Below are 20,411 nucleotides of genomic sequence, written 5' to 3'. Positions count from 1 at the left end.
GGGGGCATTGTTCTTACAACTTTCTCGCAAGTGGGTCAGATCTACCTCATGAAAATGACAAGAACGATCCCTTTCTTCTTAGCCAGAGCCGCCTCCTGCACCGTCCCATCTCACCAGCCCGTGCGGCTGGCACGAATGGGTTTTGACTACTTTGAAGGGAACGCTGAGAGACACATAAATTGTTACAGAGTGTGTGTTCCGCTTCCAGTCATAGTGAGGGCGAGGCAACGGCGAGGGAATGAAAAAGAATACCCGTGGCCAAGACCAGCCACCGCCCGGTCCCAGTGGGGCGGTCGGTGATGGCGGTCCTCATGACTCAGATGCTCATTGTGGTTTGAGAAGAGGAGGAGGTTATGTGTTCCTTCTTCGCTCAGCGAAGAGCGGAGGCACGGGAGGAAATCTGTACCTCGGGGAGACTGCCTGCTTTCTCGCCGTGAATGTTTCCTCTGACTGCACAAGGGCCCTGTCATCGCTGCTAAATCGGGGGGCAGGGGACAGAGCGGGGGGGATCAGCTGATGTGGAGAGAGGGATTCCGTAGGCATGACTGGAAGCTTGGCTAGTGCTTGGGGCTATCGGGACGGCAAACAGGGGTCTAATATCGGTTCCCCTCTGGACGTCATAATCGATAATTCTGCTCTTTGCTGCGGAGGCTGCACAGGGACCCCCGGCTCTGCTGGTGTCAGTGCAGCTTTTCAGACCGCGGCTGCAAACCAGCCCGGACGGAAATGCTGGTGGGGGGGGGGGGCACGTGGACGGGGGTGGGGGGATCTCCCCAGGTGGGAGTCCTGTCACTGAAGCACAGAAAGGTCCCCGAAGCACAGGTGTGTGACAAGGCCGACGGGGTCAGGGAGGCAGAGAAGCTAGAAGAAGAGGGGGGCCCAGCCGCACAGGTGCGACAAGAGCCCACGGACGGTGCAGAGGAGGAAGCGCTGGGCGGGGAGCAGCCCTGTCCTGCACTGCTCTGCCGCGGTGCCCCGGACGGACCAGCGCTGGGGTGCCGTGCTGGCCCGAGGGGGGCCCTGACGGGGCGGGGGGCGGGACGGTCAGCGAGGCGCCCAAGCGCCACCTTTGCCCGCTGCGCACTGGGCTGTCCTGAGCCTGCCCGTCAGACACGAAGCGGCCTCACTCACCTCTCCGGGCAGCCTTCCCGACCCGGGCCCGTGCAGCTGCAGGAGCGGAAAGAGAAATGCACAGGTCGGTCCTTCTCTTCTCCGGCATTTTCTTTTCCTTGCAGACTTGTTACGAAATCACAACACACTCCTACTTTTCACTCAGTCACAAGGCCACCCCACTCCCGCCTGTCCTCTGAACGCAAGAGGAAGCTGCCGTGCAGGGTGGTTCACTGAGACGCCCCGGGTCAGACTCGAGTGTCGCCGGCTGGCAACCCGAGTGCTCGCCTGCCTCTCAGTGTCATTAGCTCTCGTTGTCTAGCACAAGGTCAAGTTCCTCTCGGCTCATTAAAGCTACAGAGCACCTCAGCTCGGGGGCGGCAGCTAATCATTTGTTTATGAAGCAGCATTCCAGACCGTGCTATCTCCTGTGGATTCCGGAACGACCATAACGACTCCCCGATGAACCCCGGGTGCCTGGAAAACCAGGTGGATGCCTTGGGAGACCGGGCAGGACTACCCTCTCCTCCCACCTGCCACTCGCTCCGTCTGGGCTGGACGTGCGGGCGGACCCTGCAGGACACAGTCCGTCAGGGTAAACCACGGGAGGCCGAGAGGCGTCCCCACTGCCCGCCGGCATGTTCTCCCTGTGGCCGTGACCCCGGGCACCCTCTGAACCAGCCCACTCCAACCCAAAGCGCCTCACGCACCACCTGGCAATTCTGGAGGTGGTTTCCATCTACGAATTGGCAAGACAGGAAACCTTTGGCTCGCCAGCATTATTTTTTGGGGGGGCGCGGCGGCGTCACTCACCCGTAGGTGCAGTTCGGGTGGCACAGGTGACACACGCGCTGGGCGTCCGCGAACTTCCAGACCAGCGTGTTGTTCTCGCCCATGACCCCCGACGGGCAGGCGCTGACGCAGTGAGGGCCGTCCACGTAGTGGGCGCACTGCACACACCTGTCCGGGCCCTGCGCCGGGGGGGGGGGAGGCACGCATTCAGGGGGGCCCCTCCCTCTCTCCGAGGGCGGGGGACACCTTTGCCCTCACACGCGTTTCGGGAAGGAAAGCCGGACGACGATGCGGAGCTTAGAGCAGAGCGCGCGCCCGTGTGGGGCTGTGCTGGCCGGGCGGGGCCGCTGGGAGCAGCTCAGCGTGACGCCTCGCTGGCGTGAGACACGTGTGAGACGCCGGACTGCATGGTTTAACCGCGTTCTGCTAGGGCCCCGTGGGCCCCTGGCCGTGTCGGAACGGTCTGGGCTGGCCTGCGTGTGCATCGGCGGCCTGCTGGCCGGCCGACCGTCTTCCTCGTCACACTGGGGGCTACAGGGAGGCTCGTGGGAAGCCTCCTCGCCTCGGAGAGTTTACAAGAGCCCATGCCCACGAGGGTCCGTGGGAGGACGGTGACGAGGAAGGGCAGTGGCGGCTGCCTCATCCGCGGTGGGACCTGGGGCGTTTCATTCTGCCACCCTGACTTCTCACCTACGCTCTATAAGATGGTGCCACCGACCCTGTAGCGATGACACTGAGTTTGGAAAAGGTTCGCTAGGCCTTTCTTTAAGAATTCCCCGAAAATGATGCACTCGTATCGCCTGAGAACATGGTGGTGTTTGATGAAGAGGATGTAGCAATGCCGACAGGCGGGAGAAGCAGTGGGAACAGGCGGACGCCTGGCCCAGCCCACCCTGTGCTCCCCTGCTCCGTGGGAGGACGGGGGGCAGGGGGGAGCGGGGGGGGCGGGGGGCTGAGGCCTGGGCGGAGGCAGGAGAGGCGGGTGCTCAGGCCGGCAGGTTGTGTGAGGACTCTTCCGCGCAGTCACAGCCCCTGGGACCCAGTGTGACATGGCACAGCCTCTCGTCTGGGAAGAGGGCCCGGGCGGCTGTCGGGCCTCACGGGTCTACAGCTCTGAAGGCTTTCCCTGGGGGACAGGTGGGTAACGAGGAAACGTGCTCCTTACACGTCCCGTGCAGGTCACGTTCATGGGCTGCGGCAGGCACTCCGGATGGCACCGTATGCACTCGGAATTCTCCTCGAACTCCCTGGGCTCGCTGCGGGGGGGAGGGGGAGGGAAGAGAGCTCAGGGCCACCCCGAGCGAGCGCCTTGCGGCAGAACTCCGGCGGCCTCCAGCCGTGGGGTCGGTCTGCCTGGCGGTGCAGCTGACACAAGTCACCTCTCTCGGGAAAAGTCATAGCAGTGCTGGGTGGAGGTCAAGTGGTCAGGACCCGGGACTGCCCTGCAGGCTGCACCGTCCAGTGTTGCGTGAACACGGAACAGAACTTAACCAGGGGGTGTAATTCGTATCAGTGGAGGCGGGCACCCCAGGAGTGGCGCACCGCAAAGGACAGACGGAACGGCCCTGGCCTTGGCCGTCCACACTGCTGATGGTGGTTCTGTTTGTCCTGGGAACTCTGTGCCGCTTAGAAAGTTATGCGGTAGTCCCGGAAAGAGAGAGTCTGTCAACTGTTAGGTTCGATTCAGTAGTGAAAGGAGTTTGTTCGTTTCCTTTTGTGATTAACAGGTGGCAACAAACACAAACAGAAGAAACAAAGGAAAAGACTCAAACTGAATGACTACAACCCCATAAAAACCACCTGATCCTAAGTCTCCTCTTCCTCATCAAACAAAGGGATTGAGAAACAGCGCCTCACCCCTCCAGAATGTTGCATTTCTCCACGCACTCCTTGTTGCGGCTGACGTTCCGGCAGGACCTGCAGTCCCGGGGCCCCGGGCCCCAGCAGCCCTCGGGCGAGCACAGCGGGTTGCAGACGTGGCCGTGGGCCCCTGAGGAGACAGCACAGCGGTCAGCGAGGACTAGTGACCAGAGGGACGTGCTGAGCTCTCTGGGCGCCTCCGCGGACTGACCGCAAGGCGCCTTTCTCTGGGGTGCGGGGGGCACCTGGACGGGAGCTGGGCTGTGTCCTGCTGACCCAGGCCGCAGCTGATGCTGAAACAGTGGGTGGGAGGGGGAGGGCTTTGGCTGCGGTCGCCCGCCCCGTGTAGGTGGGCAGAGGGCCACGCGCGGCACACACGGAATCCCCTGTCGCTCTCTCAGCCTCATGGAGGCGGAGGGGATCGCTGTTCTCCCCGTTTCTCGGGTTGGGGAGGCGGAGCCTAAAGGTAGGCGGAGCCTCAAGGTAGGCGGGAAACCGATGCAGGTCTCCGGGCTGGGAAGGACCAGAGCCGGGATGTAAGCCCGGATCAGCCTCTCCCGGGGGCCGGGCCTCAGCACGAGGGGATGGCGCACGCCTTCGGCTCTGAACTCAGGACGGGAGAGGCCAACGTGAAATGTTGGTTCCCCCGCGTGCACACGCAGGTGCATGAGCGTGTCCGTGTGTGAGCCTCAGCCGCTGGACACCGAAGCGGGCAGGCAGGAGCCCACACCTAAAAGGTAACCTAAGTAATGCCAAGTTTGGTCCTGCACGGGCCAAACAACCAGCAACCGACAGCGCCAGGCAACCTCTGTCCTACGCCATGAGGACGAGTTGGAAGCAAATCTGATGACCTTCCCACGGCAGGGTCACCGTGGGGCGTGTATGGATTTCCTTTCACCGGCTTCTTCCAGAAAGGAAAAAGAGACGTCAATTTTGCAGGTGGCCCCGCAGCGTTCTGCCTCAAAACAAAGGACGCGTCATTGGTGCGCGCTCGCACCGCGGCGATGACTCACGGCAGTCTCTCCCGTCCCTGTTCTTCTCGATCTTGGTTTTCTGGCCCTGGGTCCCGAAGAGCGTCCTCCAGTTCACCGTGTCGGCGTAGCACAGGTGGCGGTTCCCGGTGATGACCACGTCGCCGTCGCTGACCTCCTTCAGCGAGCGCAGCCCCAGGGAGCTGATGTTGAGCCCGACCACCGCGAAGGAGAACCGGCCGCTAGGTTGGGGAGGGGGAAACGAACATTGTAAATCAGCAACAACCACAAATTACAAAAACACAACAGCACTGAAAGATTTTATTTTTTTAGTTTTTAATTTTTCCTGGACCACTTTAGCTTTACTGCTTCCCAGGGACAAGTGCCAGGGCCAAAGGTGTGTACTGTGACTTTCGAAATTTCCAAGTGTCTTTTCAAGTTCCTCCCCCGGGAGAAGCTAGTCCCTTGTTCCTTCAGAACCGTTAATCCCCGGGGGGCTGACTAAAGGCTGAACGAACGTCTTCATGTCATTATTTTATTTACCGCACGTTGAGTTTGCCTGGGGATCCAGACCATGCTTTAACCTCGCAAACAACCAAATAGAGAGGCTTTGAGAGTCACGGGTTCATGATTGAGCGCGGGCTGCGAACCAAAGCGTCACAGGTTCGATTCCCAGTCAGGGCACATGCCTGGGTTGCAGGCCATGGTCCCCAGCAACCGCACATTGATGTTTCTCTCTCTCTCTCTCTTTCTCTCTCTCTCCCTTCCCTCTCTAAAAATAAATAAATAAAATCTAAAAATAATAAAAATAAAAATAGCACAATATTTAAAAAAAAAGTCACGGGTTCAAGATCCCGCAGGTCCCTGCGGCGTCTTCGCGATACTTCCGCCCGCGCGTCTCATTTCTAAACGAAAGCACCAGGGAGGCCCCCCAGGGGGCGGGCCCACTTACTGCTGCTTGGTCCTGCCGCGTATGATCTCCAGGTTCTCGAAGGCGTGCAGGTCCGTCCTGTTCTCCGGCCAGGCCTGGATGAGCAGAGACCCTGGGAGGCGGAAGGGCGAGGCTCAGACGCCTGCTGCTTAGACGTCTCTTTCTCGCAGGGGGCGTTCTTAGAGGATTCCCGTGAGCAGGCAGGACACCCGAGAATTTGACCTGATCCTCTCTATCGTCTTCGCCCAGTGTGTACACACGCGTGCAAATGCTGGCCAAGGGTTCAGGGTACTTCCTGCCCCTGCAGCAGAGCCCCCGCCGCCCACCCTGCCCCGTGGGTGGTCCCGGTGGGCTGCCCCCAGCGGGCCTGGCTGGGCTCCGCACTTGAGGATTCCAAGCGGGCCCCTGATACCTGGGGGTAGCTGTGTATCGAACTGTTATCACCAACAAGGACACGGACATAATTTTCTTATTTAATTCAAATGCCCAAAAACAGTCTTGTCATTTAGGTTGAATTACTCCCTTTTTAGGAACGAAGGAAGCAGGGCTTTGACGGGAGTCACAGTCCCCAGCGGCCTGCCAGGGGCAGCAGGGCTGTGAGGGTCCCCCTTCTCCCCCCACCCAGGAAAGTCACTGGGCCATGGGGACAGCTGGCCCGGGCGGGGGGACAGCAGGTTAATTGCACTCGCACGAAAAAGTCGTCCATGGCCTGGGTCTCTGCGTGCTGTGTTTGCCCCTCACGTGCAGGGGACACTGACTGCATCTTTGGAGAACATTCAAGAACTCAGGAGTCATTAACGGGAGAATTCCGGAAGAACGGTGGCCCACCAAAGGGGAAGCGAACCGGGCCACACGTTGTCTCGAAGCCCTGCCTCCCCCTGAGGGCCCCGCGAGCGGCGCCCACCTGTGATCTCCTTGACGGTCTTGAGAATGTCCAGCTCCTTGGGGTCCAGCGGCTGCGTGTGTGTGAAGGAGTCGCTGAAACGAGGCACAGAAAGGTCATCCATCACCCGCCCCTGCCGCGCAGCACCCCGGGCGCAGCCCGCGTTGAGTCTGCAACTCACCCCCTGAAGGCTACCGGCAGGATGTGGAGGTCGCCGCTGATGGACGTGCAGTTCCGGAAGTGCTTGATGTTCGTGGCGTTTATGGAGAGGGTGTCCTTGAACTCTCCGATGCCTATTCCGTTACAGACTGCGGAGACAGGGTGGGCGTTAATCCTGTTCACACGTGAGCGCTGACTACGCACGGCTCTCGAGCGAGTGCGAGCCGAGAGAACCGACCCTGCCGGACAGACTGCCAGTCCTTCACCCAACAGACAGACGGAGGAAAACGGGGGGACGGCTGGCGAGTGGCTCTCCGTGAACAAAGACTGCAGAGATGGGCATTCTAATGCCACCCACGAGGCTCAAATTCCGGGGGGAAAACCAGCGAAACCTGACGTCCTGGGACGGTGGGGAGAAGTGCAGGTTCCCCTGAACGCCGGCGGGGGGCGGTGGGCCAGCGCAAACCTGAGGTCAGCGGGGAGCTGTCTGTTGTTAGTTACTGCCCGGTTTGTGGGGAAAGGAAGCGGACATAGGTCGGGGCGCGAAATGTGGTAAGATGGGTGACCCTCACCTGGTGAGGGGGAAAGCACACACACATGTACACACACACATGCACACACGTCACACAGACACGGAGGCAGCGAAGGCGATGTGGCGAAGCAGGAGAGCTCCGTGAATTTACGGGAAGGGCGCGTGTGTGCTCACTGTGCTAGTGACACGCTGTTCGGGGATATTTCAAAATGTTCAAAATAAACAATAAAGGGTAAGCGCTGATGACCTGGCCCTGAGGGTGCTCCGGGGTCAGGACATGGTTGTAGAGGAAAGAACAGGTTTCTGAGCTCGGAGAAAGGGATTTACTCATTGCTAAGGGCTGCCCAGGAGCCGGCAGGCGCAGAAGGACCAGCCCTGCGCCCTTGGGGAGACTGCCCCCCCCCCCACCCCCCAGCACACGCTGGGCTCCTACCTTTGCGACAGGGACCTTCGCACTTTTTACACTTGCGGACCCCGTCTTCCTCCACCTCGTAGCTGTCGGAGCCGCAGGCCCGCACGCACGACCCGTGGTCCGTCACCACGTAGTTGCCTGCGGGGGCGGGGGGGGGGACAGGGAGAGGCAGGTGCTGACAGCAGCGCCAGGTGTCGGGGCGTGCATGTCCTCCCCACACGGGGCCGACGACAAGGGCCCCGAGTTCCCTCGTTCTGTTTGGTTTCAGCACAAAGAGTAAAAGGCTGCACACGGAAAAGGAGTCCAGTTCAAGAGTTTTTTTAATAGCTTTCCGGACCGGGGTGTGGAAAAGAGGGACACTTCATCGCGGGCGGGCAGCAGGTGTGGGAGGGAGGGAACGCCGTGCCCCCCCCAAGCGCCCAGCGCCCCTTCACGACGTTTTAGGAAAGTCACCTGCCTGCAGGTCTTACTGTCAGGGCTCGTGGTTAACGCTCGAGTCCTCATTAAAAATACGTGACCCTAAACAAAGACCACCCTCTTCCGTCAACGCTGCCACCCCGAGGTTCCGTTTCATTCCTGGGGCGGCCGCCGGGCGCCCTGCGGCTGCCGGGGTGCTCGAGCCAGCCGGACACATCCATCCTCTCCTCGCCTCCCACGGCCCTGGCAGTGATGTGCTGGTGTCAGTATTAGCACAGACACCAGCACCCTCAGGAGCCCCTGGGTCCCCGCTTCGGCCCTCCCGAGCAGGTCCTCACACAGAGCCCCTGTGCGCCCGCCTGTCGTTTTCCCGGCGACCGCTCTGCGTCTGTCTTCTTGGGCTGTGGGTGCTTCCCCAGGGTCCCGCCACCTGGCGGTCCCTCTCTCGGAGGGTACACCTGGGTCCCAGCGGTGACACGCTTTTCTTTATCTTTGTCATTTGCCCCGCAATGGCTTATTGCTCTCTTTCTGTATTATTATTTTATTTTTTCCTGCACAGAATTTAAAATGTTTCATCTCCGCTCCTCTGGTAGGGCACCTCTCCCTTGGTCGTCGTTTTTAGACATTTTTTCTTAGTTCATCTCCCCGCCCCGAGAAATCAAGATCAATCTCTAATGCTTGTTTGCTAGACAGCCTGTGCTTTTTCTGTGAGGACATGATCGGTGTCAGCGTTACTGCAAATGCTGTCACCAAATGCCGTCACCACCAGCGTACTGCAAGTACAGGTGAGCACAACCCAGCAATTAAAACAAAACAACACATGAATAAAGAAAAGCCACCTATGCTTCTCCTAAGCACACAGCTTTCCCCAGAACTATTTCCCCTCAGGAAGGCAGGGTTTCCGACGCACTCCCCAGTGTAGGTTATTGAATACCTGTTTCGTACAACAGACAGACAGTGAGGGACCCGACGGCCATTGGTTTGCGCCCATTGGACAGCTGACTGTTCTGGACTCCGCCAGCTGGACCTCAGTTCGGGGCGCCACACTCCAGGGGTGTGTCCTGCCCTGGCTGCCCCGGCACGAGGCGCCCGGTGAGCAGAGCGGCGGCCACCGCTGTCACCTGCGGCAGCGACTTACTCCCCATCTGCCCTCCGTGGGCCCTGGGGAACCGCGGCCTGACCGAGAGGGGGTTTCCTGTGTGGCGGACTCACGGGGACACTTCTTCACACAGGTGGCTCCGAAGCTGTACTTCCCGTCCGGGTTGACGTCCACCTGGTACGTGGTGGGGTTGTACAGCATGAGCGGCGGGCAGGTGTCCTTGCACGTGGCTTCGTCCCGGAACTTCCGACACACCTGGGTGAGAGGGGGCAGGAATGGGGATGTGATACATGGTGGAGCCGGGGCCGCCACCCAGGGGAACGGCTTGGCAGGTCTTCTACCTCGAACCTGTGTGCTGTTCGGCAGGGCGCTGCACCTTTGGGTGGGGCCCGATGCAGCCTGGTGTCCCAAAGGACCATGAGCAAAGATGACAGGGAAGTAGACCTTAGGACTATGACCCGCACATCATAACCGCAGGGGGATGCCCACCGTGGCTGGGGTCGGGGTGGGGGGAGGCAGCACCCGGCACACGCAGGCTCGCCACCAGGGGGAGGGGGCCGCGGGGAGGGGGTCTCACCAGACAGTCGCTCTCGCGGGGCCCCGTGCAGCCGGACGCACACTGGTTGTGGCAGCAGTCGCTGGGGGACTTGCCCCGGCAGCGCCCCGAACACTGCTGGGCGCAGATGATTTTGGTCACTGGGAAGGAGCAAAGGTCGCGGGTGAGCGGAAGAGCCAGGGTGATGGACAGTTACGCCCCGGGGACCGCGGAGGGCGCTTGCCCTCAGTGGGCGAGGAAGGGACCGGAAGGAGGGACGGGGTGAGTCTGCGGCTTGTTCAAGTCCCCAGACAGGCCCGCGGGGCCGGATGCCATCAAACTGCGACTTTTCTTTCCGGTCCCTCTGCTTTGTTTCCTGTTTGTTTTTTTTTTTAATCACTTGGGAGGACTGGCCAGGTCAAGCCTGGACGTTAAGACCTGCTGAATCATTAGATACTAGTGATTAAACACATTCATTGGGTTTCTGGGTGACACAAAAGCACACACAAAGGACAGAAATGCCAGCCGGGAGACGGGGTTTAAGGGGACGTGGTGGTCACATCACGTCACGGCCAGATGGTCCGTTAAGGACAGCGGTTAGCCGTTGGGCTGCCATGTCCCCAGACTCCTCGGCCATCTGAGCTCTAGCACTTGGCTTCTGGCAGAAAAACCCTCCCGAGAAAGGTGCTCATACGTGTGTGCAGGTGGGTCCCCAGGTGAGGGGGGAATGGGTGGCCAGACCGGCCTTGCGTCCCCAGGAAGATCTGCCAAACGTGCTGACCGGCGGGAGTGACCGGCAGCCTCAGCTGACATACTCCTGTTTACCACTGACCGGCCCAAGTGCCCAAAGAGCCGACCCGGCGTGTTGGCTGCCGGGGGATGGCAGCACCGGCCGCCCACAGGTCTGCCCGGGTCTGGCCCTGCCCCGGGACCCAGGTGCTCCTCGGAGCCCTCGACGGGCCAGCCAACGCCAGCGGCCCAGTGCAAGGGGAGGGGGGCCCGCGTGTGTCTGAGGGTCTGCTCGCACACTCACGTTTCTGGCAGTTTTCCTTCCCCGCACCCCAGCAGCTCCCGTTGGGGCAGCTCGGATCGCACTTCTGGCCTGAAACAGAACAGTGGTCGTTCACACCTCAGCGATGGGGAGTGCATGAGGAGACACCGGCGACACCCTCCCCAGCCCGGGAGCACAGAGCAGTGCTCCAGGAACGAGGAATAGCTTCCACGTTTCTTATTCTCTGCGGTTCTGTTCGGCTGGTCTGTTTGTGGGATGAGTTGAGAGACTCTCACAAGAAAAAAAAAGCTGCGCCTCACGCTGCTTTGATTTCCACGTCGGCCTTGGAAATGGAGGCAGAGAGAGGTCAGTGACTTCACAGCCCACGGGACTGGGATTTAAATGGACTGTGGTGGGGGGGTCCAGACTTCAAGTTGGCCTAGGCGTGGGGAATTTTCCAGCATCCCCTCAACAACGCTGAGAGTGTCTACTGTGTTGGGGTCAGCATGCACCCACTGCAGCCTGGCCGTGTCCACTCGTGGGGTGTGGGGTGGGTCAGTTGTCCTGGGGAGTTGGGGTCCAGTAAGTAAAAGCTCCCGGGTTCTTAGCCGGAGAGAGGCACGGACCCCTGTTCTAAGGGCTGGGTGTCCTTGGTGAGCCTCACTTTGTGGGTGAACTAAAACCCCAGCTATTGATCTGCACGCTACTGTCTGAAAACATTTCCAATGAATCGATCAATTTTGCAGTTTTCACAGTCAATGATCGACCACAAATTACAGCTGCAGAGGTGCTGGATCTCGTTAGCTGCATTTTGCTTTTATCGGCCTTGGGGGAAACCTGAAGGTTGCAGTGGCCTATCTGTGGACAGAGAGCAGGCGGACCGCCCGATTTGGCAACAAGGGGCCCGCCCACCTGTGATGACACAGTCACCTCAAGGGGTCAGTGCGTGCCCCACAGTCTCCCACAGTTGGGGAGACTTTCGTTTCTGGGAGAACTCAGATGTCAAACAGGGAAGAGCTGATGACACACCAAGGACGGTGGACCCAGGACCCCCCGTGAGTAGGACTGACACTGTTTACAGCCGCCCTGGGGGTGAGGGGCATGAACGCAACGCTGGTGCGCCTCAGAATCCTGCGAGACGGTGAGGCTGGACCCTAAGTGGACAGGGCTGTGAAGGGAGGGGCCGAGACAGACCGAGGGAGAAAGGAACCCAGAGAAGAGGTGGCCCGTGCAACACGGAGGAATGTTCAAAGTGACTGTACAGAGCTACTGTATTACATTTTATCTCCACCATAGTTTTCGAGTTTCTACTATGTGCACGTGATAGGTTTACACAGGAAAAGCACTGAAGATAACGATGCTTAACGGCATCTTTCTTGTAACAGAGGAAAGCATTTGCCGACCAGTGAATTCACGCCCTGCCTCCAGTCCTGGTCTGTCTCAAACAGGTCTCTTCCAGGGGGCAGATCCTGCCCCTTCCTGTCACTGCCCCTTCTTGCCCTTGGGGAATGGGACCCCCGCTAACCGGGCCTTCCCTCCCAGCACCCAGCCCTCGCAGCCCCGCCCCGCCCGGCCCCCGCCCGGCCCCGGCCGACCACCACGCACAACTGCCGGATGGGTTGCTCTGAAAGTCCGTGGACATGTTGCCCAGGAAGCTGGTGTCGACGATGTCCTGCCACTGGATGGTGTCCACGCTGCAGAGGCTGGGGTTGTTGCTGAATCGCACGGCGCCGTGCAGGATCTCTGCGCGAGAAAGGACCCCCCCACCGTGAGCACGCGGCGGCGTCTCCGCTGAGCTCACACGAGGCGGGCCTGAGTTTCCTTCCAGGCTGCCTCCTGCCAGGAAGGTTCTGGCGAGCACAGGAGCGCCGCCCCACTCCCCACCCCGGGACTTCAGTGTGGGCGGGTGGGAAATGAATTTGGGATTGAGCACAGAGGAGTCCGGATTTCCCCCGAATCGGGCCTTTGAACCACAAACGATCAGGATGTGGAACCTGGGCGGGGAAGGAAGAGGGCGCCTGAGTGGGCAGGCACAGCCGAATGCCGGGCGTGCGGTGAAATTCTCATTCCCAGGCGGCCGACCCAGGCTGCCCTGGAACCACCGCAGGATGTGGATTCGAGGGGGCAGATGGGGCACAAAGGGTGACGGCAGCCGCCAGCACCGCGGGCGGGGGATGCCGGGTGCAGGTGGTGATGCTCATGGTGCCTTTGGAACCCTTCAAGGGGACAGGGGTGTGATGGCACCCAGGATCAAGAAGAATCTGTGTGTCTGATGGTGACAAGACGGGGCGCACCCCAGGGATGCAGAGGATGTGTGGGAGTGAGCGAGTGTTTCCGAGGAAGGAGTGAGAGGGGGTGAGACATCGGGGGTGGTGACGAAGCGCCCAGCCAGAGCAAAGGGTGAGCGTGGCAGCACCGACCCGGAATGGAACAGGTACCGGACGAAGTCAGTGCACAAGACACTGCAGCCAGTGCCGTGGACTCGGCAAGACTGAGCCCGCTCTGCTGGCTTCTGTCTGAGAACGGACGGGCGCGGGGAGACAGACAGGGCACACAGCTGGCGGGCACGTGCCCACAGGAGGGCACAGCACAGGATTTACGTGCATCGTCTGAATTAATCTCGCAATGGCCCTGTGACGGCCGCAGGTTAAATGCAGATACGTAAGCAGTGCCCGACGTCCCTAGGCAGGAACGGAGGCACCCGGGCACACAGCAACAGTGTAGAAAAGGGAGGGTTCTCCCTGGGAAGACCTCAGAGGCTGTCGGATGGAGTGGCGTTTCCCGGGATGTGGCCAGGAGCGGACATGGGCGGGGGTTACTGTGGGCTTCAGACGGGTAAGACGGGGCAGGGATGGAGTCTGGGATGCAGGGGGCAGTTTCTTCAGTGGAGGGCGGAGAATGAAGGAACCAGGAAGGGGGGCTGGGAGCCGGGAAGGGCCGGATCGTGGAGCTCCGGACGCTGAGCCAGAGGTGCCGTGGGTCAAGCAGGTGAGAGCATTCTCTGGGGAGGGGGCCAGAGTGGAGTGCATGAACCCCTTATGGCGGGCCGGCAGTGGAAACAAAGAAGAGGGGCGTCAAGGGTGCCCTGGCGATTTGGGCAGCAGACCGAGGTGCCGAGACGGCAGGGGGAGGTGGGGCCTCACAGCACACCTGCCGTCGGCACGTGTGGGAAGCAGAGGGAGGTGGCGAGGTGCCGGAGACTCAGGTGTCCCCGCCGGGCAGCAGAGAAGGGAAGGAGGTGATCCTGGGGCAGCTGTTCTTCTACATTTGCTTCCAGTACGGGGCGGCTCTCCCCCGGTGGCTGGCCCTGGGTTAACCGCCAGTACCCACTAACTCACATTGGGGGATTGTTCAATAACACTAATTCGAATTTATACAACGTCAGGGCCAATGACAGAAGCAGCGCCAACAGCAGGAAGAGGGCGTAGCTGCTTTACCCACAGTAATTCACTCAACTGTCTCAACAACCCTAGGATGTGCGTTGCCGTGGTTACCCGCATCTGGCCCACAAGGGGGCTGAGACGCAGAGGGAACCTTCTGCAGGGTGTCTGGTGGGTGGGGGGTGGAGCCAGGGCTTTGAGGAGAAGGCGTGGCATTCAGGGACGTTACCGATTTAACCCGCCCGGCACTGTGCCTGCCCACCTGCCCGTGGCGAAGGCACAGCCATTGTTATCTTCAATTTGAAAAAACCAACTTCCCCCGTCCTGTGTCCTCTTCCATCCTGTCCGGCCACGGGACCCGCACATGTGTCCTCGACCCAAGAGCTGGATCTTCCCCTGCGACACCTTCATTCCTCGCCCTCACGCACACATGGCTCTCCACGCGTGTCCCACGCATGTCCCTTACACCCGCGGCCCAGGTAGTAAGACTGGCGGTTCATTCTCTCCCCGGGCACAAAAATTCTGGCCGTACCCTCTTTTTCCCAGACCCTTGACCCTTTCTTACTGACTCTCGGGACATGTTCCGTGAACGTGGGGTCACAGGTGCCTGGGTTACATCTCCCCTTCCCGTCTCATCGGTCGCCACCTTTTTCAGTGACTTCTGCCTGCTGCCTCTCGCACGTGGCTGACGTGCAGTGCGTGCGTGTGCGCTGGGTGAAGGGGCGTGAGGAAGTGGGCGGCCTCCCGTGCGCCCAGCCCCTCCCAGCCCCCCGGGCCCCGGGTCTCACCCTGCAGGCTGCGCAGGGGCAGCGCCCGCAGCCCCGTGCGGTTGGGCCCGTAGTTGGACAAGACGGACAGGGCGTGCGTGTTGTCCAGGAGCACGTTCCCCCGGATGACCTGCAGGCTCTCCAGAGGGATCGTCTCCACCACGTTGAGGGCGATGAGGACGTAGCCAGCCACCTCCTGGATGGTCTGCGGGGACGACACAGGAGCGCGGTGTTTCTCCCTGGAGGGGCTCAAGAACGCCACGGCTGCCCTGGGTCCCCAGAGCCCGGGACACCTCACGGAACCACACACACACATGCACACGCGGGGCTGACGGAGTGTGGAGCCCGTGGGTGACCACGCTGGGGGCGTGGAGGGTGACAGGACTCTCGGTCACTCCCGCACGGGGCCTCCCGCGCCTGCGGGCGGGAAGGAAGGGCGCTGGGGCTCCACAGCGAGGCTGGGGCTCTGGTTCTGCTCGGTGGTCACCGCACTCGCGTGAGGGTGGGAATGTCTGATTCATTTATTTTGTACCTGTCTTGCCTGTTTTCTCATTAAAAAAAAAAGAAAGAAAAGAAGAAACAGCCCTGGCTGGTGTAGCTCAGTGGATTGAGCTCGGGCTGCGAACCAAAGCATCGCAGGTTCGATTCCCAGTTAGGGCACATGCCTGGGTTGCAGGCCACGGCCCCCAGCAACCGCACATTGATGTTTCTCTCTCTCTTTCTCTCTCCCTCCCTTTCCTCTCTAAAAATAAATAAATAAAATCTTAAAAAAGAAACAAAAAATGATCAGGAAGCCAATCAAATCTGACCTTCCATGACTGTCACACCCTGCAGCCTTCAGAGCTGGCTCCCCCTGGCTTGCTGGAGCCTGCCCAGAGCTCTCTGGGACCGCTGTGGGCGGTGGCCAACCAGCCGGGGTGGGAGTGTTTACACCGAGAGAATGGGCAACACCAAGGCAAGGTTTTTAAAAATTAAGAGCCAGTCTACCAGGATATACCATGGCTGAAGCCACGGTCAACGAGAGTCCTATCGGCGTCTGTGGGGACAGGGGAATGCCAGCCTGGCCCGTTTCTCTCTGCTACTCTGTTTTGCCTCGACACTTCCTGGCAAAGCGGCCTTCTCACTAAACCCGCCTTGAAGGTTCCGCGGGACTTGGAGCCACTGCAGCAGGAGCAGACCCGCGTCCAGGCCCGCTCTGTCCGGGCCTCCATCTGCTCCCCTGCGCCTCTCCCATACTCCGGTGGGAGGAGTGGACTCGCTGAACCCACCTTCAAGAAGGAGAGGTCGTAGTTCCTCTGCATGTAGGTGATCTCCAGGTTCCCCAGGACCACCTCGCAGTTGTTCAGCATCCTCTGGAGGCTCAGGAAGTGGTCCTCCAGCGTGCCCAGCTGCGTCAGCTTGTTGTTGGTGCCCTGGCACACTGCGGGGCGAGAGAGAGAGAGACCCCGTGAGGTGCCCAGGAAGGGGGCATGGCTGACACGGGCAACATTCACAGACTTGGGCCGACTCTGCGTGCTTGGGCGACGCACAGGATTCATGCTCTCTGATGGAGGCAGCAGTGATAAAACATGTCCAGGTTTTATAGGGCGCGGTTTGTAATTAGGGAGAGCTCGCCCCTGTAGTGCATGGACTTGTTTCAACAGGTTACCCATGCAAGGAGACCCAGATGGAATTCCAGAAAAATCTCTAAGACGAAATAGCCCGTGAGTGCTGCAGTAGGCAAAATAAACACGTATCGTAAAGCCTATAAACATAATGGAATTACAACGTTGAGTTAATGACTGCAGGATGAACACTTCACAGAGAGAGCGCCCGCCGCGTCCCAGGTGTCCAGAGCCTGCCTGCAAACACGAGGGGACACCAGGCACCACCTTCTGACCACAGCGTCGTCCAGGGGAAAGTCCACAGTGAGAAACGAGAGTGTCGGTTAAAGCCCAAATGGCTGGAGATGGAGAATACTCTTCTAAATGACAGCCTCAAAAAACAGAGGAAAGGCCTAATTCTACGAGACTTAGCAGGCACCGAAAGGAAGACACACACGCACAAAGAGACGCACCTCCGGAGAAGCCCACAGCCCTCCCGTGTGTCTACCCTCCCTCCTCCTGCAGCCTGCCAAGCGGGGCTGCCCTGCCCGCCCAGCTGGGGCGACCTCGACGCCCTCACGTCTGGAGGAATCAAGGTTAAGGCACGAAAACATAGACCACTAGGGGACCAAGTGAGCCGCGTGGTAGACTGCATTTCAAAGCGAAGGAGAGGATTATCCTAAAGCCGTACTCACAGGCCCAGCTCTGTAAAAGACACGTTTGGGCAGGCACCCCAGAACACAGAGAGGCCGGGGGCTTTGAAGCAGGAGCGTGCGCGGGGGCTCCACTTTGAAGCAAGGTGGTCATCATCGGGGTGGAGAAACAGGGCCTCTGGCTTTGGAGTGGGATCCAGGGCCGCCCGGGTGCTTCCCCGTGTGCCGAGGCGGGGCTGCAATCGGCACCCCGGCGGCTGAGCGCAAAGGCAAGGCCAACGTCAACAGGCGGGGACTTTCTTCAGGAGCTCTTTCTAAACCCACTCGCTCTTTTACAGGCTTCTCCGGTCCCTCCTCACGGGGGCTGCGTGACGAGCACCGTCGGACACCTGCCCTGGCTTCTCCGTGTGGCCGTGCAGAGCGAGGGTGCGGGCGCCGCAGAAGCAGCCCCCGGCGTTCACACCGACGCCGGGTGTGAAGCCGTCCGCACCTCCTCTCCCATCCTGTGGGGCTCCCCCTCTCCTCCCTGCTGGGGTCTCATTCCCATTCGGAGGGCGGAGAGAGCTCTCGCACGGGAACTCTGCCAGTCGGCACGATGCAGCCCTGTGGACGGGCTCCAGGGGCGGGATGGCTCCAGGATTCTTCCACCCGCAACGTGGGAGTGGCCCAGCGTCCCCAGGCTGCTTGCGGCCCGGAGTCCAGGCTGCTTTGAGCTCAGCCCCAGCCGGGAGCCACTGCACCCAGTGGGCAGGCAGCAAGGTGTGCAGACAGGGCCAGACGGGTTTCCCCATTCCAAGGTCCTTACAAGTGCCGCCGCGGAAGCGCGTGTGGGGTTGTGACAGTAACCCGTGATCCCCCCACCAGCGCACCTGGAGACGGACCCGGCTTCCCTGGCGTGCAGACCGAGCTCTCCAAATGTCAGCCTGGCTGACGGGCTACGGTCTGGGTCGCTGAAGCGTGGGTCACGCTCTCACGCCAGCCGGGAGGACGGAGTCGACTAGAACTCGGGGTTGCGGCACGTTTCAGAAGAGGCTCCCTTCAGCACACAGAGTGACGAAAACGATAGTCATTGCTCTCATCTGAAATGGTCCACAATGTCGGCTTGTACGTTCCTCTCGGCTGAACCAAAGGATGCTTATTATTAAATCAGTCAGGAGGCAACTGGTGTCAGTGAGCAAGGAAAACGCGCCATTTAAGTTTAGCCTGTTTTATGGATGATTATTTATTTATTTATCTATCTAAAGATTTTATTTATTTACTTCTAGAGAGACGGGAAGGGAGGGAGAAACAGAAGGAGAGAAATAGTCATTGTGTGAGAGACACATCAACTGGTTGCCTCTCACAGGCCCCCAACTGGGGAAACCTGGCCCACAACCCAGGCAAGTGCCCTGACTGGGGATCGAACCAGCCACCTCTCCGTTCTTCACAGGCCAGCACTCAGCCCACTGAGCCACACCGGCCAGGGCCAGCCTGTTTTATTACAGAAGGAAATAATCTCAAGAAGACGGTACTTGCGCACGCATGCACTCACTCGAAAAGTGACGAATGAACACCTGAAAGTACTCATTTGATGAATACGCATCATGAGTCATCGTGGTTTACAAGTGGTGGGAATTACTTTGATATTCAGAAAAACACCCTACGTTTGGAAGATAATAGCAATGCTACTCATTACTGGTGTGAATGTGAATTCAGAAAACATTCTGGGAATGGACCCGCAGGACAGCTTGTGCAAATACATAAATATGCTTAAATTCCACGTCAGGGTGATTCCACTTTGGAAACCCCATTGGAGGAAACAGACCTAAAGATTTAAAAAAGCATCACGCAAAATGTTGACCATGATCTATTTATGTTTTTAATAATGGCAAAAGAGTTGCAAAGGACCCTAAATGCCCAACTGTCCGGCAGGTCTATTCCTGAGAAGCAGCAAGCAGCGGATGTCTATTGGATTCAGTTTAAGGCAAGTGCACCTCGAATCCTCTTTCCAGAGGTGATTTCAGAAGTGTCCAAAGAGGTCATTGGGGGGCTTTCTCCTACCATCTGCCCGGGAGGGGACAATGGCATCCAAGTGAAATGCGGGGTGAGGAGCGCCGTAAGCTGATTGGACACAGTGGAATCCCAGCTGCATCTGTATCACCCACCTCTCACGCTAGGGAACAAAGCAGTGAGAACACCTCAACGTGAGACCCCTGAGTCAGGAAACTTATTTAACACATAAAAATCACAGACCTGTTGGCAGATGTAAGAGGAAACTTCAGAGAGCGAGAGCCTCTCAATTCATCCGAGGGAACATTGTACTTTCGCCTCTCCCTCACTAGGTGACCTTGAACTTTTTCCCACAGCTCTTTGCGCCACACGTCCCTCCAACAGAGACACGGCGAAAACACTACGTGCCTCCCAGAGTGGCCCTGAAGGCGGGGCGAGGAAGGTGAAAGGTTCGACTTTCTGTGGTGAACTAACGACTGAGAAATGTGAGAGTAACATGACACAGGGTGCACGTGCACGGACGTTAGGGGATGTCTGTGGACGCACACCTGCCGTGAGGTGTTGTCTGAGGTGGGGGTGTCTGGGTGTGCAGGTAGGCTTGCTCAAAGGGCCGGAGTTAAGCGGAGTTACTCTGTAGAATATTCACCGAGACGAGAGAGAGAGAGAGAAAGAGAGAGACAGAGAGAGAGAGACAGAGAGAGAGAGAGAGGAACACATTGTGCTTTAAGAATGTCCTTAAAATACGCATTTAGGATTAGGTGTTTATGCAGTTTCTTCGAAGAGAAAGTTAATATCGCATTAGGGCTATGCATTTGACAGTTGAAAGAGTCTGCGTGCAGCTCCTCACCAAATGCTAGCGACGCGCTTCATCCCTGGCGCACCTGGAGACAAGTTTGACTGGGTCAAGGGCAGCGGCGGGCCCCGGGAGGAAGGCCCTGCCCGGCACTTGGCTCTTCCTCCTCGGGTTTGTGGAGGAAGATCCGTAACTGCAGGGAAAAGATGCAAGAGCCGGACTGCGAGCAAGCTTTGGTGACATCTGACTCTGTCCGCTGTATCACGTATCGACCCGTTTTCCTCTGATGCGTTTTGAAGGCAGGGACAGGTACCAGCCCACCTGACCTGCCGAGGCCTCTAGTCCAATGTTCGTTTGCAGATGCTGCCGGGGTCACATCCCCCCGTGGTGACAGAATCAGTCTGAAGTGTAGCATTCCACTCAAGACCCCCAGTGCACACCTGTGTGCAGGCAATACCCTCCTCCCAGGACACAGAGCTAGGCCGTCACCCCAGGGAGCTCCTCGCACGCCCTCCCAGACAATCCCTGCCCCCCAAACCAGCACCCCCGCGGGT

General features: G+C 59.3%; 1 protein-coding gene across 1 annotated transcript in view; it reads right to left on the bottom strand.

Annotated features, from left to right (window-relative positions):
* The window catches only part of EGFR (epidermal growth factor receptor), a 118,907-nt gene that overhangs the window by 24,313 nt on the left and 74,183 nt on the right, over positions 1–20,411 (bottom strand). The window contains exons 2-16 of the mRNA XM_028525506.2: positions 16,108–16,259; positions 14,861–15,044; positions 12,298–12,435; positions 10,735–10,803; positions 9,744–9,862; positions 9,280–9,421; positions 7,672–7,788; positions 6,729–6,855; positions 6,569–6,642; positions 5,686–5,776; positions 4,776–4,975; positions 3,760–3,892; positions 3,068–3,158; positions 1,924–2,081; positions 1,132–1,167 (exon numbers count right to left, since the gene is read on the bottom strand). Coding sequence (XP_028381307.2) covers positions 1,132–1,167; positions 1,924–2,081; positions 3,068–3,158; positions 3,760–3,892; positions 4,776–4,975; positions 5,686–5,776; positions 6,569–6,642; positions 6,729–6,855; positions 7,672–7,788; positions 9,280–9,421; positions 9,744–9,862; positions 10,735–10,803; positions 12,298–12,435; positions 14,861–15,044; positions 16,108–16,259 — 1,831 coding nt within the window. The remainder of the gene's footprint in view (positions 1–1,131; positions 1,168–1,923; positions 2,082–3,067; positions 3,159–3,759; positions 3,893–4,775; positions 4,976–5,685; positions 5,777–6,568; positions 6,643–6,728; positions 6,856–7,671; positions 7,789–9,279; positions 9,422–9,743; positions 9,863–10,734; positions 10,804–12,297; positions 12,436–14,860; positions 15,045–16,107; positions 16,260–20,411) is intronic.

Source organism: Phyllostomus discolor, chromosome 10 (genome assembly GCF_004126475.2).
Source record: "Phyllostomus discolor isolate MPI-MPIP mPhyDis1 chromosome 10, mPhyDis1.pri.v3, whole genome shotgun sequence".
Taxonomy (NCBI): domain Eukaryota; kingdom Metazoa; phylum Chordata; class Mammalia; order Chiroptera; family Phyllostomidae; genus Phyllostomus; species Phyllostomus discolor.
Note: the sequence above shows the minus strand (reverse complement) of the source record. Positions and strands in the feature narration are given on the sequence as shown.